Source organism: Clupea harengus, chromosome 8 (genome assembly GCF_900700415.2).
Source record: "Clupea harengus chromosome 8, Ch_v2.0.2, whole genome shotgun sequence".
Classification (NCBI taxonomy): Eukaryota; Metazoa; Chordata; class Actinopteri; order Clupeiformes; family Clupeidae; genus Clupea; species Clupea harengus.
The window spans coordinates 26160477-26185625 of NC_045159.1; the positions used below are offsets into that span (position 1 = coordinate 26160477).

Below are 25149 nucleotides of genomic sequence, written 5' to 3' on the forward strand. Positions count from 1 at the left end.
TTCTTTATCAAACACTTATGCGGTATAATGTGCTCAAACGGTACATATAGAGCATGCGTTTGGCCAGTTAGATTGTGCTGTCGAATCGATGTTTTAGACTTCCATCACTCTGGATTCCATTCACCAATATTACATTCACTCTGGCCCAGTAAAGCTCACGGGGCTAACTTGGAGTCCGTCCTGTGTGTGTACCTGTGACAGGTAGCATGAATCTGCACTCTGCTACCAGGCTGCCACTCCCCCGCTCACGGAGCAAAGAGGCTTGCAGGTAGCCGCTGAGTTTAGCAGTCTCGCTAATCTGATTAGTCCAACTAGGCTGAATCGATGGCAAGACAACAAGATTGATCAAACATACACAGAGGTTGGCTTGCTCCACCTCTTATCAGTCTCTTTCTCACGCACCCCCACACACACACTCACACACTTACAAGCACCCCCCCACCCACACACACACACACACATACAGAGATCATAACATTTCACAGTACATGCAAAGTTATGTGATGTGAGTTATTAAGCCTTTCTGAGTGTACCTCTGTTCATGTGCATATGCGTCTGTGTGCGTGTGTGTGAATGCAAACAGTGGCTCGCGTGTCTGGTTGTGTGAGTATGCGTGTCTGTGAGACCTATGTCATAAGCACAACTGTGAGGCGCAGCCTGTTCTGTGCCCAGTAAGCCTCTGTGCCCTCGCCCTCGCCCCCCCCCCCCTGCTGTGTGCCTGCCAGTGCTCTTGCCACTACTGCTCCAGTCTCCAGCGGGCATCATCTGTCACCCGGGATCGCCGACCTCCGTGGCGTGGGGAGGCACAAGTAGGGCATGGATGTAAGCTGGGGTGGCTCAGTTGCACTGTCAAACTGTAACGCTGTGCAGGTCATCTGCACTTGTGCTGGGAATGTGTATGCGTATTCATGTTCCCTCCTTTGGTTGTGCTTTGGTGGTGATGATTCTACCCCCTCTGACCGACCCCCTTCTCTTTTTTTTCCTTTTTCTCATTTTGCCCCGGGCGCTGTCTTTCTCTGTATCATAACAATGATGGGTTGTCATTGAAGCAGGGTTCCTTGTGACCCCTCAAAAGCCTCCAAGGGGCCCCAGTCATCCCTTCGCTCAACACTGCTCCTGGGCTTCCAGAAGGAGCCGTGCCACGACTGTCCAACTGCCCATCGTGATCTCAGAGTAATTGGTTTTGTAGGTGGTTGTGAATGACAAAGGGCTGTTGGGCTTAGCCATTCCTGGGAACTCAAATCTCACACGGCTGCCAGAAAGAGGTTTTTATCCCGGTGCATAGAGGCATTGCGTGCCCCATTATGCCATCTCTGCCCAATATGACAGAACCCTGTAGTATATATGTCAGGCCAGATTTGGTATTCCCATCTTCCTCATAAATGGCTTCAGAGAGTCTTTGTCATAAGCCTTTGGGATGAAGGGCAGGTTGGAGCTTCTCAGCACTTGGTTGGTTGTGTCATACTCTCTCACCCGAGAACCCACCCACTCGCCTCATATACACACACACACACACACACACACACACACACACACACACACACACACACACACACACACACACACACACACACACACACACACACACACACACACACACACACACACACACACACACTCTTACTGTTAGGAGAGTGTGGATTAAAGGCTCAAGAAGGTTGAGAAGGCAAGTCAAGTCCTGGGTGTCCGCGCACCCCCTGTGCAGCTCCTCTCTCCTCCCCCCTATCGTGCAGCTCCTCCTCCAGATCGACAAGCTGTCTTTCGCCTGGCAGATCAGAGGCTTGGAAAGGTCACCTTTCTCTCCGGTTCTCCTCCCTCAGATCTAGGCGCCTTGGTTTGGGGATAGTCCCAGTCCATCACAAGGCCACAAACCTCCTAGGACAAAAAGAAAATCAGAACCACAGCAATTTCTCGACTGGAAAACCTGTACATTTTCTTTTTTGAACTGCTACAAAGACATACTTACCAAGGGGACGTATCTGGGATATTTATTTTTTTCTACTTCTGATACTGTATTTATTCTGGAATCTGGATAATCTGGAGCTCAATTGGGTACAGCGACTGGATCTATGCAGGTGAGAATCTTGTTCTTTTTATGATCTCTTTCTGGTGTGACCTTTCTAGTGTTACCTGCCTAATGCATGGTGACCTCTAGTAATTCTCAAGGCCCTGCTACGCACAATGGTTAAAATGTTTAAAACCACTAGCAAAAACTGTCACATTTGTACTGTGGCAATTATAAGATAAGAAAAATAACTATTACCTATTACATAAAATGACATGCAGACACATACACACATACACTATTGCAGAGTACAGTACACAAGAGGATAAGGGATCAGGTATCAAGAGTTAGACTAACAGTAGATTTTGCCTGGTTAGTGTACACATATTAAATTGTCATTCAGTCCGAACGGTTAGTTCAGGCCTTGCATACGTAGGCTGTCAATCTAGACCAGCTACGAGGTCTTCACAATAAAGGTCAACCAAAGGTTCCCAAGGTGAGATCAAATGTGTTTGGGTAACTCGCTGTGTGTGTAGCTTTTAAGATATTACATGTCAGACTAACAGTGCAGCATGACTGATGACGATGTGGACTGTAATGGGCCTGTGACTACTTTCACTTTCCATAGGGCCAGTGAGATACATGATCTGTAATGGGCCTGTGACTACTTTCACTTTCCTTAGGGCCAGTGAGATACATGATTGAACTATAGCATAGACTTCTGAAACGAACACAAACTTCATTTTTAGGATGAGACAGTAAACTTGTTAATTAACAATGTTAATCACAAAAAACACAATCCGTAAAATACATCAAATAATAATAATAATAATTGTCCTCTTAACAAGCAATAAACAATTTCTTACTCTAGAAATAATTGTCCACTCATGCTAAGGATGGTACATTAACAGAGTGAGGTTGAACTGCAAGAAGAAGTTATTTGTGTTGAGGGAGGAAGTAAGGGAACAGGAAGGAATTATTTTCCTCTCACTGAGGTCATATCTCCACATAAAAATCACATTGGATAAAACATACTATAAAGTTGAAAAAAAAAAGTTAAAACGTACGGCTCTATAGTGTCCTCATTATAATATACCAAAATAACTAACACGTGATAGTATGTACTTCTCTTATAAGGACATGTTACTACTCGTTGATAATCCTAATCCCAAACACATTTTGAGAATACATACTAATCTTCAAAAGTAAATTGCATTTACTAATCAAATTACTATGGACACCTAACAACTAAAGAGGTCTAAACACTGATTATGACAGTTTTGCAACCAACACCCTTGGGAATTTACGAAGGGGGCACGCTGTTAGGAGAGGTATGATGGTATGCAACTTGAATGGCACAGTCAACAAAAGAACTCAGTCAAGGAAAAAGCATGCTGTGGTTTGTGAAGCAGAGAGAGCATTGATTCATCAAAGTGCCATGCAGATGTCTGTCCATACTGACATTAGTCCACAATGTTTTAGTGTACATGCATTTGTTGTACATGCTTTCTGCACCCGGCCAAATAACTCCTTCTTTTGGGTTCAGTCTTTACACGTATCCTGCCTTTGGTGGTTTACCAGGACAATTATGACTATAGTAGTGCAGTATAGTTGTGACTATACATTATAGTTGTGACTATAGTAGTGCAATAGTGGTCCACAAGACACAAGTGCACTAGTCAAAGAACAGAGAGGCTATCAAGAAACACACTCTTCCAGTCAGGTGTACATGGGAAACTGGATCTGACACAACAGGTATACATAGCAAGGTAAAGTAAAATAACAGGTGAGTAATGTAATTATCCAAAACTACCTATTTGCACTGAGCCTGTACTGTAGATGAGAGAGCCCCATAACTACAATCAAAAATAAAAAGCAATGGTTTGTTTTAGACTGTGAGTGGGTGAAAACACCACGTGGTGGAGACTCTCGAGATTAGAGATGATGTCTTTCCACAACAGGGACAAACATGCTTTAAATCACTAGTTGTTTGGACAGCTTTTAATCAGTAAGATATAGAGAGCTATGGGAAATTGATATACATTTCTGAACTTATTGTTAATGCTCCCTGCAGCTTCAGTGTCAACTTTCTTTGACTGATCGGGGCAAAGTTTCCCCAAAGCCATGATGTCAAGACCATCTGACTGCTAAACAGGTTAGGAAGAAGCTAAGTGCTGTCCTGCCTACCAGAGTGGATGTAGTCAAATAGGCCACAAATGAATTCTTCACAGCCTGTATGTTACTGTTACACTTGATCATAACATATAGGAAGTAATATTTTCAAAGGTTGAATAGTTGTATTTCATAGATAGTTGATCATACATTGACTTCTTAAATTGATACACGTCTTAAGTTAATCTGAATATCGAATATTCAGACCATGAGGGCTTCAAATGGCTAAATATGTTTCACATACCTGCAAGACTGGGTCGGGGTAGAGAGCTGGAGGTATGGTTTTAAATTGTCTCTTAAAACTACAAAGACAAATACTCGTATACCTAAGTAACATGAGCTAAATTGTACTACATAGTGCAACAATATGATACGCTGATGAATATGTGCCTACTTGGACACCTCCAGATGTGAAGGGCAGTGTAACTATTACTTAATCTGATGTCCTGCAATTTCCATAATCTTATTTGTTAGAGTTCAGGGACATATTTTCTATTACACCTAAATGACAGAATAATTTAGTAATGTTGATAACAATGTTAATTAAATGCTTATGGTTAATCCAGCATAAATGTGAACACTAATACCATGTGTTCATAAGCACAGTAAGACATCAAACAGGTTTCACCATTTATCATTAGACAGCATCTGAATAATATTCCACTTACCCAAAACATACAACCAATCTTGATACGGGAACTGAAATACTCAAACACTGCATTACAATGAATAAGCGCAGTAACGGAAATCTTCATTTTAGATCTTATATTTGGAGTGTTAGAAGATCCCTATGACTTTTGCCATCTCTGGCTAAATGTGTATAGCATGTTGAGCGAAGACAATGAATGAGGTCAAGCAGGATGAGAGACCTAAAATGCCAAGATGCTTTACATGTTCACAAGTTCACAAGGTTTAAGGGTGTTCTAATGGGTACAAGTTTCATTATGTTCCCTTTTAGTTTAAATCGTAATTCTGCCATTAATGAAATGATGGCAAATACCTAATATATGATATATTATAATTGTAGCCATGTATGCATACATATATAATAAGTACTACATGTGTAGTTAAATCCATGGTCTCTTTGATGCAATTTAGTTCATTTTTATGACAGAGCACTTGACATCAAAATGAAATGCAATTAAATTTGAAATAAAAAAAAAAGTTCCAAAAGTATTTCATACAATCACCAGCTTAGCTGAACATTTAATGAAAAGCCAAATGTCCAAGGTTATATAATAGTGCCAAATGTCCAAGGTTATATAATAGGGCCAAATGTCCAAGGTTATACAATAGGTTACAATGTGGTAACCACCATTAGCACCTGTATAATCCCGGCCTGAGCCTTTTACCTTTTAACACTGTGCTATTGAAGCCATGAATCCATTGGTTAATGCATACATTAGTCCCAGACAATAGGCATAGATGTCCATTCAAAAATAATTATTAAAAAAAACAACATGCAATGCAAACATCAAATAATGAAAAACATTAAAATAAACATACAACACCTGCGGCTAGTTCTGAAGACCTCTCCAAAAGGTGTGACCTAATCTGTAGGAGTGTACAAATTTACTTCATTCCAACAATACATTCAAGGGAATATCAGCTAGGGAAGATACATCCTAACAGCTTGTTCTTTCCAACCTTGAGATAATCTTAAGTTATTTCCCAGTGGGCTAAACAGTCTAACTAAACATACATTTACGGAAAACACTACTGGTTTACTGAAACAATGAGAGACTTCAAAATGGTTACTGGTTGAGGGGTACAAGGACAGGAAACCGTTTATTTGCAGTTTATTTTTCCTCAATGATAAAGATTACTGCATGACCATGATTTGTACAAATTCGCTCTGGCCTGATAAACGCATAGCACAGAAAAAACAAACGGTTGAGTCAGAGTCAGACGTGTGTGAGAAACAGTGGGGGATTGCTCCAAAAAAAACCCGAAAAGATAAGGAGAGATAAAAAAGGTTTCTCCTCATGTTACCTGGCAACAAGCCCGGGGGAGACTGGGGTTAATTGACCCAACGTGCTAAGTCCTGCTAATCAGCTTTCCAAATGTACACTGTGGGAGCCAGCTAGCAGGAGCATGGAACCTGGCCAAGGTGCATGTACCGGCATCATACCATGGCACCTTCACCACCGCGGACACCGACAGATGGGCAGAGAGGATCACCTGATTCTGCCGGGAAGTTGTTGACTGAATCTGGTTGAATTGTTGAGCCCTCTGGTCTGTTGGTGATCAAGCCCTCAAGCTTCTTGGATGAGTCAGACATGTGTGGGTGAGGTTGGACCTCAGGGGCAGATGGGCATCAGACATGTTTGGGTGAGGTTGGACCCCATGGGCAGATGGGCATCAGAAATGTTTGGGTGAGGTTGGACCCCATGGGCAGATGGGCATCAGACATGTTTGGGTGAGGTTGGACTTCATGGGCAGATGGGCATCTGGACCCCCCTTAAGTTGATCTGACTCAGGTGTTCATGGGTTCATGGGTTTAACAGTCATTGCTATGCACACCGGTATTTATGATGGCATCACACGACATCTTTAGATACTAGAAAGTCATGCTGCAAGAATGTTGACTGATGGATAATTGTTTAATGCTTCTTTTTTTTTACCCTTTTCCACTTTTCCTTCCCCTTGTCTCACTTGCGTTCCATCCCTCTCTGACCTCTGACCTCTCCTGTAGTGATGGCTGGGAGATTGGTGGATTCTCTGGTGGCTTTGGGCTAGAGCCCCTAACAGTGTCCAGGGACGAATCAGGGTGCTCGTCACCCTCCAGTCGGTCAAACTCTCCTTCTTTCCACATCCCGGAGCCTCCCCTCACTCCCTCTCCCCTTCCATCTCCTATTTCTCCTTGTCTGTCACCAGCAGCAACCATAGGAGCCGAATGGCAACCCAAACAGACTCTAGCCGCATGTTCAGTCTCTCTCACCATCCGCGATGGCAACCGGAACACCCATCCAGAGAACAGAAGACACAGAGGCACCGAACCAAAACCAGATCTGACAGACCGAAAGCAAAAGTGAAAGTGAATGCGAACAACTCCCATCCCATTGGAACCCAAACAACCATGGCGATCCGCAACCACAGCTCTTGGAGCTCCTGGCTGCTGATGCCGCTGATAATGATCTCCTGCCTGCCCTGTCAAGCCTGGGGCACCACCTTCAAGATAGCCCTGGTGGGGCCATGGACATGTGATCCCATGTACTCAAAAGCCCTGCCCGACCTGGCTGCCCGCATGGCCATGGACCGTATCAACAAGGACCCACATTTAAGCAAAGGCTACTGGTACGACTACGCGCTGGTGCACGAGGAATGCCAGACATCGAAGGCTCTAGCACGCTTTGCCGATCTGGAAAGTTACGGGGCGGTCTTCCTGGGTCCGGCAAACCCCGGCTACTGCTTATCAGCTGCCCTAATGACAAAGAACTGGGATAAGGGGATCCTGTCGTGGGGGTGTCTGAAGCCGGATATGAGCGAGGGGATGTACCCCGGCTTCCTGCGCCCGATGCCCCTCACGTCTCAGGTGCTCTTCTCAGTCCTGCGCTTCTTCAAGTGGGCGCACGTCAGCATCATCGCCGAGGAAACGGACCTGTGGGAGGCGACGGGGTACGAGCTGGCGTCGTCACTGCGGGACCTCGGCCTGCCCGTGGGAACCGTGTCCATCATGGAGCTGGACCAGGACGGCCCTCGCAGGGCACTGCAGAAGATCAGAGACTCAGACCACTCCAAAGGTATGTGTGTCTGAACAGAGACACAAATACAGAACAGACACCAAAATAGAGAATGTTTGTTGTCGTGTATATGTTTGATGTCTTACTATACTCCTTCTGTACACAACATACGTTTAATTCATCTAGGGGAAATGCAATGCTACCTCAAACAACAAGAGTTACAGCAGAAGGAAAATGTCTGTGAAGTACTCTCTTCTTTAATGTGTCTTATGTGTGTTTCTTTTCCTCCCTCTCTCTCTCTCTCTCTCTCTCTCTCTTTACCCAGTGATCATCATGTGCATGCATTCAGTACTGATAGGAGGCGATGCTCAGTACAAGCTGCTGACCACAGCGATGGACTTGAGGTTGATCGATCGGGGCTACATCTTTATCCCCTATGACACCCTGCTCTACTCTCTGCCCTATACGAACGCAGAGTATCCCATCCTCAACGACGACGTCAAGCTGCGGCGCGCCTATGATGGAGTGCTCACCGTCACCATGGACCAGGGAGAGAACAGCTTCTTTGAGGCCTTCAAAGAGGCCCAGACCAACAACGAGGTCCGCACTAGCACACCAGCAGAACAGGTGAGTTACCGTCAGTGCTGCAGGCATCAATACATATGACAGGGGGAACAGGTGAGTTACCGTCAGTGCTGCAGGCATCAATACATATGACAGGGGGAACAGGTGAGTTACCGTCAGTGCTGCAGGCATCAATACATATAGATATCAGACTGTGTCAGACCAGACAGTGATCTGCTACATTTAGATTCTAACACTCCAATGAATCCATCTGCTACAAATTTCATGGATCTTATAATTGCAAGTAAAATATTAAAACTGACATACATGAAACCTGTAGGCAAAACTGGCTCTCTTATTGCAAATGAGGATTTTTAAAGTATTGCCATTGTAATGCTTGCAACATCTCAGTTAAAGATTGTGTTGAATAATGAATATTAAACCTTAAGCTCTTTAATAAATATACAAATGATCTGATGATGAAGACATGCATCATTACAGAGGGCTGGTTTTGAAAAGTGTGTGTTTTAGGGGTTGTGAGTTTCAGACTCCATCCATCCTCATCAGCTGAAACTCTGTTCCCATCATCAGGTTTCTCCTTTCTTCGGCACCATCTACAACATGCTCTACTACACGGCCATGGCAGCTGAGCAGCAGAGGGAAGCCACCGGGCGCTGGGTGTCGGGCAGCGTGTTGCCGGACGGCGAGGGTGGCTTTGAGTTCGACGGCTTCAACCAGCCCGTGTACGGTGGCACCGGGGGCGAGGGCATGCAGGTGAAGTTCGTCGTGTTGGACACCGACGGCAAAAGCGGCAGGCTGCAGTCCACACACATCCTGGACGCGCCGCACACCGCCGGCAAGTTTGGCGGGCTGAAGTATCTGGGCCGCTCCATTCACTTTGCCGGGTCCACCCCCAGCCACGACTCCAACTGCTGGTTCAGCCCCTACATCACTTGCACAGGAGGTGAGAGACACGTCGAGGGATGTGTATGCGTGCGCATTGCGTGTGTCTAGGGTGAAAGGATTGACCGAGTCTCTCCTTCTCCACCAGGTATCAGCGGAGTAACCCTTTTATTCCTGTTCCTCTTTCTGGTTGCTGTGGGAGGAGGAGGCTTTGCCTATGTGAAGTAAGGCACACTAAAGGCCTCAAACCTGAAAGATTTTTTTTTAATATATTTTCAAAACATTTCTCTAAAGCCCATTTGTGGATTATGAGACAAGTTAGGGTGTGTTTGTGTGTGCTGTGGTGCATGTAGCTGACGTGATATGTCCGCATGTTGTTGGTTTTACAGGAAAGGGGGTTTTTCAGGCTTCAGTTTAGGTGGAGGCGGAGGAAATGGCAAGACAGTTCTCAATCTGGACGACCTGGTCTTCATCAACACGGCGCTCAGCCGAAGGGTCAGTGATTTCTCTCTGTCTCTACGCCTCAACCCAGTCCTCAGCATACCACATCCACATATAGCACACATATCACACTACACACAAACACACACCAACACATAGCACACATATCACAAACACACACCAACACATAGCACACATAGCACAAACACACACCAACACACACCAACACATAGCACACATATCACAAACACACACCAACACATAGCACACATATCACACTACGCACAAACACACACCAACACATAGCACACTACGCACAAACACACACCAACACATATCACACTACGCACAAACACACACCAACACATAGCACACATATCACACTACGCACAAACACACACCAACACATAGCACACATATCACAAACACACACCAACACATAGCACACATATCACACTACGCACAAACACACACCAACACATAGCACACATAGCACAAACACACACCAACACATAGCACACATAGCACACATATCACAAACACACACCAACACATAGCACACATATCACACTACACACAAACACACATCAACACATAGCACACTACGCACAAACACACATCAACACATAGCACACTACGCACAAACACACACCAACACATAGCACACTACGCACAAACACACACCAACACATTCACAGTATTCCATCTCCACTTACGCATTATGAACTGATGAACACATCTCGAAATATCTCTCTGTGTCAGGTCCTCCTATCCTTTGTGTCATCACTTCTCTTTCTCTCCATGTTCTCCTTATGTAGAACCTGAACCAAGACAGCATGGTGAAGAGTCAGCTGGATGTAAAGACTCCTCGTCACTCTGTATCCGGCCGAAGCTACATCACCTCCACCCCTGACTGCTCCAATGTGGCTGTTTTAGAGGTGGGCAAGTGTGTTCTTCCGGTGTGTGTGTATGTGTGTGTGTGTGTGTGTGTGTGTGTATGTGTGTGTGTGTGTAAGTGTGTGTGTGTGTGTGTGTGTGTGTGTGTGTGTGTGTGTGTGTGTGTGTGTGTGTGTGTGTGTGTGTGAGTGTGTGTGTGTGTGTGTGTGTGTGTGTGTGTGTGAGAGTGTGTGTGTGTGTGTGTGTGTGTGATGGTGACTAGCTAGAGATAAAAGTGGGAGGATGGGTTTGGTTTCTTTACTTGAAATAAATAACCGACGCTGACAAACAACAGGACAAACACTGTAGGTCCATTTCCTTGTTCGTCAGTAGACAAAGACAAAAACAAAAACACAAAAGCTGTCAGTAGAAAATTACAGGTAAAAATTTGCTAAGTGAAGAAGAACTAGAATGCAATTTAATGTGTGAGATGTGTGGTGGGACCTTGACGCTTTGTCAAAGAAATAGAGAAATATTTTCCACCTGTTCACTCTGTACCGGAAAGAACATTGTTACAAAACTTGTCAACACTTTATTTTCTTGTTTCTTTCTAGGGTGACTGGGTGTGGTTGAAAAAATGCCCCAGTGCTGGACCAGTCACTAGTGTTACTGATACTACTCTGACTATTTTTACACAGGTAAGTTCTGTGCATTTGTTGAGATGTTTGAGAATATTAATAATAATTAATAGTATAGAATTAATAGTGTCGTCATTTACCTCAGACTTCTTTGCCTGAGCTGCCCTCTTTTTCTGGTTTTAGTTTACGGACATTAGGCATGAGAACTTGAATCTATTCCTGGGGCTGTTCTTGGATCATGGGATATTTGGCGTCGTAACAGAACACTGCACCAGGGGAAGCCTGGAAGACCTCATCAACAGTGAGGAGATGCGCCTGGACTGGATGTTCAAGTCCTCCTTACTGTTGGACCTTGTCAGGGTAAGAAAGAGAGAGAGAGAGAATTACAAAGAGACACAGCCTTTAGACAATCTGTCTCTTATCTTTCCTACCCCTTTCTTTCTCACACGCTGTTTTCATTTCAACAGGGGATGAAGTATCTGCACAACAAATGCATCATCCATGGACGGCTGAAGTCTCGGAACTGTGTTGTGGATGGGCGCTTTGTGCTAAAGGTGACAGACTACAGCTTCACAGAAATCCTCAGGGGCCAGGGAGTCATGCTGGACGAAGGCTCACCAGAGGGTGAGTAGGAGCCAATCAGGGCAGATGGCTAAACGTGGCATTTTGCAGCTCCAGTGAGTCCACCACAACATTGTGAATCTCAATCTGTTTTCGGACAGTGACTGTACTGTGTAAATGTGTTCCTACCAGCTCATCTGATAGAGTACGGTGCCAAAAAGCACCCAGGTCATGGGTTTAATCCTTATGTACTGCTAAATGACTACAATATCAAATATAACTGATATACTGATTACTGATACTGGTTTACTGATAGCTCTCCTTGTCCATCTATTTGTTCTTACAGAGCTGTTGTGGACTGCACCAGAGATCCTGCGGGACCCCAGCTTGGCGTGCCCTGGGACGTACCCAGGAGATGTCTACAGCTTTGCCATCATCATGCAGGAGGTGATCTCGCGATGCGCCCCCTTCTGTATGCTGGACATGCCTCCGAAAGGTAGGAAAAGAGGGGAGAGGGACAAATACAGAGGTAGTGTGGAAAAAAAACAGACGACAAGTACAAGACGGAATAAATGAAAGAAAAAAATGTAAAAAAAAGACAGAAATAACTGTGTGGACGACAATTTTTCGAAGTGTACAAATGCATAATGGTAACGTGTTTGCGATACCTCCCAAAATACCCCTTGCCAAAATGCAATGTTTTTAGCAGTAGTAAAACAATCACCCAAATTAAATCAATGAATCAATGAATTAATGTCTGATGAACAGAGATTATAAGCAAGGTGAAGTCCCCCCCTCCACTGTGTCGGCCGGAGGTGTCTTTGGACGAGGCCCCCCTGGAGATCCTCCAGATCATGAAGCAGGCCTGGAGCGAGGAGCCAGAGAAGAGGCCAACGTTTGAGGAGATCTTCCGGCATGTAAGGGCTCCTTCCAATACCCCCCCCCCCCCCATCCTCATAAACAAAGGTTTACATGCCAAAGTTGCCATCCAATGACAATGACTCATTGACTCCCCCCCCCCTGCAGTTTAAGAACGTGAGCAAAGGCAAGAAGACCAACATCATCGACTCCATGCTGCGCATGTTGGAGCAGTACTCCTCTAACCTGGAGGACCTGATCAGAGAGCGGACGGAAGAGCTGGAGGTGGAGAGACAGAAGACAGACACACTCCTGGCTCAGATGTTGCCCAAGTGAGTCCCCCTCTCGTTCACATCTCTGACATTAACACTGATCATCATCATCATCATCAACAAAACAATTCCATCGCTACCATCCATCATCTTCACCTTCCATCAGAACAAGTGTCACTCACCATTGTGTTTTTTTCTGCCTTCTCTCTGCCTGTGTGTGTGTTCCCCTCTCTGCCTTCAGGTCTGTAGCCCAGGCCCTGAAGACAGGGAAGCCTGTGAAACCAGAGCACTTCGCCTGTGTGACGCTGTACTTCAGTGACATAGTGGGCTTCGTCACCATCTCGGCTATTAGCACGCCTATCGAGGTGGTCGACCTGCTCAACGACCTCTACACATGCTTTGATGCCATCATCGCCATGCACGATGTGTACAAGGTGACCGACCCTCATGAACCATGTGCGATGAGTAGGGCGAGCTCTCACTGATCAAAGTAGTCTAGTAGTCTGACAAATGCTAAAAGTATAGGTGTCAGGTTGTCAATTAGAGGACTTTGATGTGTGAATGTATGTTTATTAATAATAATAATAATAATAATAATCATTCAATATTATATAGCGCTTCTCTAAATATCCGAAGTCGCTTTACAGAGTCCAGGTTTAGTGCCTAAAGACTTTTTTCTTAGCGTGTTTTTGCTTCTGTGTTTGCACAGGTCGAAACCATTGGCGATGCCTACATGGTGGCGTCAGGTGTACCCAACCGCAACGATAACCGACATGCATCTGAAATGTGCAACATGTGTCTGGACATTCTACACAGTATTGGGACCTTCCAAATGAGACACATGCCTAGTGTCAAGGTCAAGATTCGCATTGGCCTGCATTCAGGTAAGGCAGTTGTCTCAAACCTTCACATGGAGCTCAACATCCAATCAAATTACTGCTAAATGCTAAATAAGATCATTCTATACTTTAAACCTGCCACCAAACTGACATAATTGCACTCCCATGAGTTATTTTTCAATATGCTGCTTTATTTCAAAAGAGAAAGACAGTAGTTGAAATGCAACAGTCTTTTTAAACAAAGCAGCATATTGAATAAGAAATGCTTGAATTTGCAATTTTGTCAGTTTAATGGCAGGTTTAAAATAACATGCAGATTCTTGTTCACGGTGTACTGCAGAAACATTAGGGCACACAGAAAAGCTGAACAGCCTAGCCTGAACCAGCTTACGGTAGAGAAAATCCTGGGAAAGTCCTTCCCTGTTCAAATCTTTAACGCAGGCGATTAGTACAAATACAGATGACAGAGATCGCATCAGGTGACAAGTATGATTTAGTGCATGGAATCTCACTCACTTCTATGACAAAGTTTTATTTTTACAACAATGTCCCATAACCCCTTATGGGAGCTTCATTTCTACTTGATGACTCTTGGTGCAGGGTACGCATTCCAAGAACAAGTGAGATGTCAACCTAAAGCATATTCCAATCATCCCATTAGCCCGTCTTATCCAATTACAGGCCGCCGTCCCTTTCGTTCCACTGTCTCATGGACGGTCAGCTCAGTCACACCAACCTATTTCTGACTTTCTTGCACACAGACATATATTATTTAACTGTGTGATGAACACTCTCCATAATTTATATCCATTCATCCCTTTAAATATGTATCTTTAACTATACCCTTAACTATGGTATGACCCACCTTAAACTAAGGCAATGGACATCGTTCTGGGGTGAACAGATTTATTTTCCAATGATAATAACAGATAAAGTAAAAGATACATTAGACACATGCTGTTAGTCATATTATGTTAAGGCGCACAATGGGGTTGAACTGAAGGGAACCTTTCAGGTATTTTGATGATGAGAAGACAATATTTTGAAAAGCTATGTGTGTGTTGTTGTGTTTCTTAGGCCCTGTCGTGGCAGGGGTGGTGGGCCTCACTATGCCTAGGTACTGTCTATTCGGGGACACTGTCAACACAGCCTCTCGAATGGAATCCACATCGTTGCGTGAGTACAGAATTAAAACACACTCCATGTTTGTGCATATACTGCTTTAATGTATAGCCCCATGCATAAGGTTTTTTTTTTTATTATTATTCAAATGTAACTGACAAAACTTTAGCCTACTTTAATTTACAGAATTTATGTTCAGAAAGATAACGCTTGACATAGAAAGGATTCATCACATGTTTTAATGAATCGATGAAGATCAATGGTTGTGATGTGGACATTCTGAAAAGAAATAGCCTTTCATAAATGAATGTGAAATATATAATTAGGTAATAGTTATTTCCAGCATTATTTCTGGGAAAGTCAATAGATAACTTTCATCTTAACATCTAAAATGGACTTTGGACATGCAAACTATTGTGATGTGGACATTTCAATATTTCTACTTTTTCAAGACAACTTCAGTCGAAAAGACTTTCAGACTGGTTTTAGAGAATGGTTTTAGCTAAATGTGACTGTTCTTTTTATTACAAAATGGTTTCAGACTGGACCTATATTGTGATATTTGATTAAAAACAAAACACACCATTTAAAAATCACTGTTATTGTCACTTAGAGGCCTTGTGTTGTGCAGTGGGGATGAGCTAATAAGTGTATTTCTCCAGCTCTAAGTGCGTTCACAGTATGTGCGTCCATATGTGTGTGGGTGTCTGTCTGCGTGCGTGTCGATGGAAAGTCAAGTATGCATGTGCCTTAGTGCATGGTAGCGAGAGGCTTAGAGAGCTTTAAGGTGAGCAGCGTTCAATAAGCCTTTAAGGCTATCAGCAGAATTAGTAAGACAACTCAAGGTTTAATGTCCAACGTCCTCCAAGACTTGGCCTCTCTCACCTCACCTTTAGTCTAAAATGCCAATGAATAAAGATGTTGGACTGAATAGTTGTTTTTTTAAACAAACGTAAAGGAGACTACATTCATTTCTGGCATAAACCAGGAGATCATTAAAACTTGTCATCGTAAACAAATTGCATTAAAAAGGGTAAGAAGGAGCTTGTCCTCAACCTTTTAACAATTATGGGAGTTGACTATACATTGTTCTCCCCCCACAGAAACTATACATGTACCTTTAACTTGAAACAACTTCCTGACACACAAGAGATTTGTAACATTGCCATCTAGTGTTGAGACTTTGCAATGACAAAGCTTAACTCCTCTAACATTCCCATTCTGTGTCTAGGGGGGTAAGGAGAGGGCAATGGAGTGAGAAAGAGAGAAAGACAGAGAGAGAGAGAGAGAGAGGGAGAGGGAGAGGGAGAGGGAGAGGACAGAGAGTGTGTGTGTGATTAATTTATTCAGTAATCAATGTTTGTTACATTAACCTATGTGTGAAGCTGATTGAAATGGAACTAATCCTTGTCTTTGGTTTGTTTGTTTGTTTGTTTATTTGTTTCCTTTCGGAATGTCACCTGTATAGCTTACAGAATCCATGTCAACAAGAGCACATGTGACATCCTCTTGAGTTTGAAAATGGGCTTTAAAATAGATTCCAGAGGCTTGACAGAACTGAAGGTATGGCCAAAATATGCACAAGCATTCATTCCCTCCTCCATCTTTCATCATCTCTCTCTCTCTCTCTCTCTCTCTCTCTCTCTCTTTCGCTCTCTCTGTCCTTTTGCTCCACTGACCCCATTTCTCCTCTGGTTTTCTCATTCAGGGTAAAGGGGTTGAAGAGACATTCTGGTTGGTTGGTAAAGAGAGTTTCACCAAGGCACTGCCCATACCTCCAGACCTTACTCCAGGGTAAGCTGAACATCCTTCAGGAATCAGCAATACTGTGCTCAGGAATAAGTTTATGGGATGAAAGAGTCCTTTGTCCCCCCCAAAGATCTATCTGGAATGCAGTTTAGCTCTGAAGAATGCTTAAATGTTCTACTTGTTGCTGGCAAAGGGTCCTTTGTGTGTAACGGTTACCGAAAGGAAGCTTCTATTTGAGTACTCCACATAAATGGAGCTCAAACACTGTTTGCTGTAAAACTAAATATTCTAAACATAATATAATAAACATAAAAAATTCTAAAGGGTCCTGAAACAGTTCAACAAAAGACCTCTTCTCGATGCGTAGATATGGAGTAAAAGATGTATCCTCCATTAATATCAGAAACATTTTCTGTGTGTGCATAAACTACTGTACACACTGCATCCTCAGCAGAACATCCTTCAACTCTCCTGTTTGTTCTTGTACATCCAGGGCTAGTACCGTCGGCATCAGTCTAGACGAGCTTCCACCAGAAAGAAGGCAGCAGTTCCTGGACCGACAGAAGAAAATGACCTAAAAGCCAGCTGGGTAATTCCTCTCTATCCACTCCCTTTTCTCTAACATTATGAAGTTTAAACATACACACACACATCATCTAAAGCCAAGAAACAATCCAAAATGTCAAAGACACCCCACAGTGACATCTGATTGGCCCAGAAAGAACACCTGCTTGAGCTCTTGTTGTGCTGTGCTTCTCCAGGTGGTGGCGCCCTCCCTCCTGAAGTGACCGCTGCTGGGAAAGTAGGACAGAGGAGGCGCCTAGGAGTGAGGAGTTGACGGGGCTTTGCTGAAATGGCCCCGCTGCCCTGGCCCTTGACTGATCTTTTTCTTTCTCTTTCTTTTGACGCACAAAAAGAGTCTAAGTCTACTGCAGACAACAACAGAATTACACCTGCAGTCGAGACAATAGAGGAAAGCATTGCAAACGGTCCAGCAATGTAACGCGATGAGACGGAAGAGCACGGACAGATGGGTTTCATAGAGATTACACAAAGACTTCTGAAATACAATCAACTACACTCTGCTTGAGACAAACTCCTTACGGAGCAAGCGGAGAAACGAGAGGCATCTGGGTGCATATATTTTGTGATAAATACTGCATGCAGTTCTGGATACTCTCTAGGCATGACATAGATATATCCTCCATCAAAAGACCCAAAAAGTGCTTTTATAGAAAACAACAGGTTATAAAGTTAACATGTATAGGCTGCATTTAAAATATATACTGAAATGTTTCAGTTGTAGTCTTAAAGGCTTACTAGTATCTTCAAATGAAATAGTAGAAATACTTAGTTGGTCTCGGACCAGCAATAGTTATTTTCTGCTCCCTCCTATTTAAGCCCTAAAAATGAACATTGACGAGATGAACCAATTGCGTCAATCAAACCATAATCCTAAACGCTTTTAAGTCCCAATACATGTGTACACAAATCCACAGAGGGCAGTGAAACATCTTTTGCATTGCAGTTGTTTGAATGCCAGCTCCCTTTATGTGATGGCTAATTACATTGTCTATAGAGGTCAACTTGTCTGTGGACCACTGAATGACAACTCACACCTGATTACCTAAAAATGCTTAAATCAGTTTGCATACATTTCACAATCATACATTATATGACATTTGTGAAACTTTAAAACAAGTGTTATTTTTTGTCCTGCAGAGAAAGGTAATTTGATGCAGTTTACTCTCTCACCTCTTGTTAATATTGTGTTAGCTGACCATGCTTCTTCATGAAGTATATAGATGGGTTTGTTTATTACATTTATGTACATGAACTTCATTTTTTTTTAAGAGCAAAAGGTTGGAAAACACATTTTCTGTTACAATGGCAGAAAGATGTGAAGCATAGCTGCCACTAAACTGTGTAACTATACAATTCAACATTGTGTTGAAGTCTTTGATATCATTGAGCTAAAGTTCCAGATCTATCCTGTTGCACAGGGCACCATCAGCACAGCATAGGCATCTCAGGAGACGGTCCTGCTTGGACCTCTGGTATGACATACATGTTACTGATACAGAGTCTATCTTGGTCTCATATACAAGGGCATTGGTGTTAACTACATCCCCGTTTAAAATTGTTGTGTCATTCTTGTTCTTGTGTAAATAAACATTTGGTTTAGTAAAAATGTGTGATTTGCCTCCTTATTGATTTATTTAATTATAACAATAAAGGACCACAAACAAATAATAAATCATTGCAAGAACGCCCACCGACATGGAATAAGGAAATACACATGAGCATTAGACAGCCCTCATTCATTCTAGTGAGAGATTCTCACTGATAAATAGCTTGAGTCAAGTGTTTCACCCATGGTCTGCTATCTCCCCTGCTCCCCACCCCCACACACCAAGCAGCATGCCTTTGAAATGCCCCGCCAAAAAATGTTGATAGGTTAATAGTTAGTTAATACTGATCTTCTGATCTTGACAATGGATCTTGTCCTGTTCAATTCTGGATCTGTCAGATCAGAGCCGGATAGATCCAAGTGTTGGCTCTCCACTGGGTCCCACCACAGCCTGTCAAGTTTCCATACTGTGCATTCACACAGAAACTGCCCAAATGTATTTTTTTTTTCTCCATGAACTTACATCCATCACCCCAAACCACCTGTTCTGTTATATAGCTCTCTGGTTTTAATCTGTGACCGTTTCCCAGCTATGTCTATAATGCCAATGCTCATATGTCGAATGCATGCTGAATTTGGTGTTTCAGTTTTGAACTTGTGTCACCTTTAAGTGCTCAGTCCACCTTCATTCTCAAATGGTTCTTTGCTGCTTACCAGGTAAGTATATACATGGCAATGTCGAGGTTAAATGTATTAAAATAATAAAAAAATAAAACAAACTAATTCAGAAGTGGTATAATATGTCACCAACCATGATGTTAATGGTCGAGTGAACAGTGACTCAATCCAAAGGATGCCCCCACCCCTCCTCCAAAGGCAAGTCGCAAGTGGATTATGTGTGAGGAAACATTGGATGTGATAAGGTATTTGGGTGATGTCACTGGGGGGATGTTCAATCGGTTTTAATGGGGTAAATGTACAGCAAGAGTGATTTTTAACGGATATGTGAAATTATCCTGAGGTAATATCTGACTCCACTGAAATCATCAATCTTTTCCCTTAATTCTGTCACCTTATTATTTGGGCCACAGTTGGTAACGTGTAGTGGGATTGGTCGTGATCCATAAGATACGTAGGATAAACTACAAACGACCTGAATCGCATTTTCAGGGGAAGTAGGGCAGGGACGCTCCGCCCATATGCCCACTGATAGCTCAATGATTGGATTGTTGTCTAGTGAGAAGGCGGATTTTATTAGAGTGGTATGAAACGTGACCAAATTGCGATTGGCCTTTGCTCCTGTCAGTCACACTTAGAGTGGCGGCTTTCAGGGCTAAACCACATTTAACACATCAAGCAACTGTTTCTTTTGCAAGTAGAGCAGTGACTAGTAACATACTAACAAACTGCAATGATGCCGCTATCTCCATAAAATTATATTTGAATAGTCTAACAGAGATTTGTACAGAAACCAGGCGCCTTGTCAAATGTATTCGTATTCACGTTTACTTTATTTGTCATTTTAATGCTTAAATGGAAGCGTGTGGCTTATCACTAGTTGATTTAACCCTAACTATTCGCACTTGAATCCCACACGATGCAGAGCATATCACTATCACTGACAAGAACCATCACGTGCACCACGGACTTCCAGGAACAACGATAACATAAGGTAAGGTTTCTGAACACAATAAAATAAATGTCGAAAGATTCTATGATGTGTGTGGAAAGGTTAGTTTAGATGGTGCTGTAGATTGTTTTGAATGTTTATATGGACATATTTTTTATATTGTGCGGGTGATCTATATATGGTATTTGTTCAGTTGTAAAGTTGATATTTTTGACAAGGTCCCTCACTATCATGACCTATAATAAATGCTTTACTATACGCATTTGTTGGCTGTCCGTGCGCGTAAAAAATTGTATGCGCTCTCAACTTCTTGTGACCAGGGCTACTATTGTGACAGTGATCAGGCTTCAAAGCGATTCTGAAATTATTGGTTAGAGCACTATGTAGTTTTGGATCTTTTGATTCTAGTGGTTCACTTGGCAGAATACTGTGAGCTGGTTGCAGTATCCTCATTACTACCGCGCAGTCCGCGCAGTTCGAGCATCGAGGGCGGGGCCAGCCGAAATAAATGTGGGGAGGGAAAACCGAAGACAACAAACCCTCGAAATGTAGGCCACCGCGCGTGACCCAATTCCTCATACACAACACAACGAGTGTAAATGTAGAGCAGTTTCCCCCCCTCCCCTCTTCACAGCTCGGCGCTGTTCCAGGGTTAGTTCTTGTGGGTGTTTAAACACTGTCAGGCAATCTTCACAAGGTTCAATAAAATGTAAAGCCATGACCCACTAATAGCCACTGTCTATGTCAAACCATTGCAAGATAACTTTATTTTCTATGTTGGCATTAACAGTTGAAAAAAAGTTACACAATATGTCAATAAAATGTACAAAGTGACCTATTTTTTTTCAACAAGGAGTGTTCAGTTCATCTGCTGTTTCAGGTACTCACTCACAATGTTGACATATATCCTAATCAAATATTGAAACAATTTTAAAAGTTACCTTCACCCAAGGCCAAAAGGCTTTAACTAACAAGGCTTTACCTTAAAATGGCTCAACTTCTTCTCAAATATTCTTTCAATTTATCCACAGTATTTTGAAAACACTAGGTAGACAGAGCTTGGGGTTCTGGGTGAGGGATTTCAGATTTTCCTTAATTTAGTTTGTCACGTGTTGCTAAATCATAGGTTGTGGAGTGGGACAGATATTTTGTTTGTGGGCCCTTGGTGAATGCGATCAGTTGGGCTCTGACCTACTTTCCTTCTTTACTTCATACCTGCAACACTATTTATATCCCTGACACAGGGCTGTGGGAGCAGCTCACAGCATCTCACGCTCGGCTCAGTTTCCCCCTTATTATCAACAAGCCATTATGGTCCGCTGAGAGGCCAAACCCACCCTGGGCTATCGCCTCCTTTTCCTTTCACGCAGAGGGAAATCCTCGCAGGAATACGCTCAGTGGCCATTCCGGTCTGTCATATTATGTGCTCGCTCAGAAGAGGAGAGGGGGACTGTCGGAATACACTAGAACAATTTGTCTATTTCAACCGAGTCTGAAAACTCTTGAGTAGGGGAAAGATCATCTGCTCAAAAGAGATGATTTGTTTTGGGAAGGGGGGGGGGGTAAAAGAATAGTCTTTTTCCCTTGTAAGGCTACATAGGCTATGTATTTCACGTCTGGGCACTGGTTTATCTGTTCATGGGATGACCACTTTACAACGGGGCTAGAAAGCTGTAACAAATGTCAATGTCACTTTTTTGTTTGTAGGAGCTGATCACCTCAGCATTTGGTCATGGAAGAGAAGAGTCAGTGCCCTCGGCAGGGGGGCAGAGGATCAAAGCTCACGCCCTCAGCCATCCAACCAGAGCGGGAACGCGAGAGGCGGAGGCTCAGGGCCAGGGAGCAGAACGACGCTGTGAGCTCCACGCCGGACAGAGCCAAACGTGACGAGGCGTCGGGCGTGCCCTGCAAGGTGCCCAGGTTCCAGTACGTGGACTTTCCCTCGCTGCACCAGTGCATCCAGCAGCTGAGCGTACCGCCGCTGGAGAGCTGGCTGTCCGGTTGCCACACGGGCAGGCCCACCCCGGGGCTCGCCCCAGCCGGCCCCAAGGAGAGGGCGCCCAAGTTCAAGTACGTGGATTACCCCTCGCTCTACCACTGCATCCAGCAGCTGTCCGTGCCCCCTCTGGAGAGCTGGAGCTCCGCGCTACCTCAGCCCAGGAGCGGTGATGGCGGCGGGGCCAGGACTGTGGCGGGTAACCCCTCTCAGATCGTCATGGCGAGGGAGGACCAGGCCACGCAAACGGCTCCAAGCGACACGTCAGACGTGGCTCACAAGCAGGAAGGGAGCTTGGCTATGCCCTTTCTCACCGGTGAACTGGCAGAGCGATCGAACCCAGGACCAAACGCACCCTCAAACAAACCACAGAAAACTGCTCCACCACACATACTTTCATCAACCGGAACAAAAACAAGGCTTCTGAAAGGCTCTTTCGATCAGGGCCCGTCACTGTCCGCAACGACAGATTATTACTCTGGACCAGTGGCGTGCTCAGACACAGACCGAACGTCATCCCAGCTCAGTCTGAAGGCTACTCGGCCATCTGTGATCAGTTTGCACCCGGGAAAGGAGACGCTGCTGAAGCGTCCTCAGGGCCCACCGGCAGGCTGTCCAGACCTCCAGCAGGTGGCCAGGAGTACATGGTCAGGGTCAGTCTGTCCCCTTTGCCAAAAGATGTTTTCTGGTCCTGAGGAGCTTAGAGAGCATCAAGAAAACCACTAAGACCAAGGGGGTCCAGATGTTACTTTCTAAAGAGTATTGCAGGTGAATGACAAAAACAAAATAACATTTGACGTCATCACTAATGATGATTATACAATATTCACAAGACAGAAAACTAACATGAATTCAATATCTGTGCAGATGAAAATAATGTTGTTATGTATGTCTTTTCAGAGAACACTCTGAGTATTTCCTCCATAAGTGTTGGAGATGCCCTAAAAGCTACTGATCCGCTGTGCGGTCCTCCGTCCGCAGAAGAGCACCACAGCAGCACAGAACTCTGTTTCGCTGGGCGAGAGTGAGGTGGAGCTTTGGCAATGCTGAGCACATCGCTTTCCCTTCGCCTGAAGATACAAACTGTCTGGAAAGAATTTCTACATTGTTCAAATGACAAGTAATTCGGTCTGTTACTTATTGGCACTAGAGAACAGGATCCCGACAATGAACGTGTGTAATGTTGTGCTTTTTAATAACTTAAGAAATAATATGAGTGTGAAAGAGTGTGCACATTCTTTTTTGCAGTGGGCACAGGATAAACCTTAGCTTTAATGTTTCTTCTTGAAAGGGATGGCAGTGTTTTGCTCGTTTACATGCTGTTGTGGGTTGAGTGAGGGTTCGTGGCAGCAGTATTGCTAGTGAATGATGTGCAGCTCGTTGCACTGGGGATGGCTATGTGTTCAGAGTGAGCTTGGGTGCCTCTAAACCCTGTGGCTATTGCAAATGCTGCAGAAGCAAAAAAAAAAAGGTCCTCTTTATAATTTGTTGTATGATCTTTTTACTCTTTGTATTGTAATGTTTTATAAATACTTGACTGCTGTTGCTTCTAGTCTAGAATTTATTAAAACCTCTTTTTATTATGTTTTCAAATGTCTAAAAATGTTAACTTGTGGTTGCATTAAATATTTTGTACAATTGCTTAAATCTGAGTTTTTCTGTGGTCAGAAATAGTTAGATGTTCTTATAGGGAGGACACACGCCTTGTGATCCAATAGTACTGTAGTAAAACCGCTGATTAGCTTCAAAACTGGAGCACCATGAGACCATATTACCATATCTGTTTGAAGCCTGGAGATGGCAGCATAATCTGCTGAACAAAACAGTGCGTGCAGAACTATATCTTTCACAACCATTTGTGGCCTACCACTAAAAGATAACACCACGAACAGACAGAGATGTACTTATTTGTTCTCACCAGAGGCCTTATCAGAGTTGATCCGCAAAATAAATAGACGGATAAAGTTCTACTTTTTTCACCTTTGGACAGTATATATGTTTAAAATAGCAGAGGACTGGCTATGACCTTCTGCAGTGTCTAACATTTACACAGAAATAAATCTCTGGATCACGTGCACTCACAACTTGTAGGGACTTTCCAACAGGACAAGGACATTCCTTCAGCATATCAGGTTTCACTAACAGCTTTGTAACAGTATCTCACAGAATTTGGGCATAAAGAACTTCTCTTTCGTTCTTGTCGGAGGAGCAGGATAAATGACATTGTGACTGCATCCAAGGGCTGAGCACTCTCTTAACAGAGACTGACCCACAGGATTGTGGCAGAGACACCCTGTGTGTGGTCAGGGCTCACTCAACAAGGGGTGTGGCCACACATTTAGGGGTGTATCTATACAGTCCATATGCAAAGCCGCTGGCTGGGCCATAGACATATATAGGTCTATAGGCTGGGCCACGTCACATTCGTTTGTCAAGCGTCATCACCTTGATGTCCCGGTGTGGGCTGTGGGACGCGCTGTGCTTGAAGTGGGTGGTTGGGGCTGATGGACACCACTTAATGGAGCACATTCTGTGCAGCTTTCAAATATATTTCCATGTTGACAGGGCTCTGGGCATTCGGGTTGTTAATACTCCTATAATCACATCTGTGTGGAACGATTTGACGAAAGAGAACATAAGGCAGTTCCATAGCTACTGTACTCTGAGGGAGATAAGTAAACACAGTTCTGCGACTGCCTGCCAGTGTAA

The 25149-nt window shown here is 43.8% G+C and overlaps 2 protein-coding genes across 3 annotated transcripts; both read left to right on the forward strand.

Moving 5' to 3' along the window:
- The first annotated feature begins 1730 nt into the window (after window positions 1-1730).
- gucy2d (guanylate cyclase 2D, retinal) lies at window positions 1731-18874 on the forward strand. The gene is made up of 20 exons (XM_031572518.1): window positions 1731-2075; window positions 6873-7920; window positions 8186-8487; window positions 9016-9388; window positions 9476-9551; window positions 9717-9822; window positions 10587-10706; window positions 11259-11342; window positions 11466-11642; window positions 11750-11906; window positions 12190-12339; window positions 12612-12760; window positions 12870-13033; window positions 13215-13407; window positions 13683-13857; window positions 14890-14988; window positions 16403-16497; window positions 16643-16728; window positions 17177-17272; window positions 17445-18874. Exons 2-19 carry the CDS (start codon window positions 7074-7076, stop codon window positions 17259-17261), a joined length of 3438 nt encoding a protein of 1145 aa, XP_031428378.1. The 5' UTR covers window positions 1731-2075; window positions 6873-7073; the 3' UTR covers window positions 17262-17272; window positions 17445-18874.
- A 1284-nt stretch (window positions 18875-20158) lies between these two features.
- On the forward strand, window positions 20159-24087 carry si:ch211-284e13.6. Of its 2 annotated transcripts, XM_012834825.3 has the most exons (4): window positions 20159-20486; window positions 20853-20992; window positions 22152-23208; window positions 23341-24087. In XM_012834825.3, exon 3 carries the CDS (start codon window positions 22177-22179, stop codon window positions 23164-23166), a length of 990 nt encoding a protein of 329 aa, XP_012690279.2. In that variant the 5' UTR covers window positions 20159-20486; window positions 20853-20992; window positions 22152-22176; the 3' UTR covers window positions 23167-23208; window positions 23341-24087. The 2 variants fall into 2 exon arrangements, with proteins under 2 accessions (XP_012690279.2, XP_012690278.2); XM_012834824.3 differs by lacking the exon at window positions 20853-20992 and having other exon boundaries at window positions 20160-20486.
- The last annotated feature ends 1062 nt before the right edge of the window (window positions 24088-25149 follow it).

What these genes read in the sequence shown, in the direction of transcription:
- gucy2d (XM_031572518.1), top strand. Translation starts at nt 7,074, where the DNA reads ATGGCAACCCAAACAGACTCTAGCCGCATGTTCAGTCTCTCTCACCAT. An exon ending in CTCTGACTATTTTTACACAG is followed by an intron (nt 11,343 to 11,465) that starts GTAAGTTCTGTG and finishes TTCTGGTTTTAG; the next exon opens with TTTACGGACATTAGGCATGA. An exon ending in TACTGTTGGACCTTGTCAGG is followed by an intron (nt 11,643 to 11,749) that starts GTAAGAAAGAGA and finishes TCATTTCAACAG; the next exon opens with GGGATGAAGTATCTGCACAA.
- si:ch211-284e13.6 (XM_012834825.3), top strand. Translation starts at nt 22,177, where the DNA reads ATGGAAGAGAAGAGTCAGTGCCCTCGGCAGGGGGGCAGAGGATCAAAG.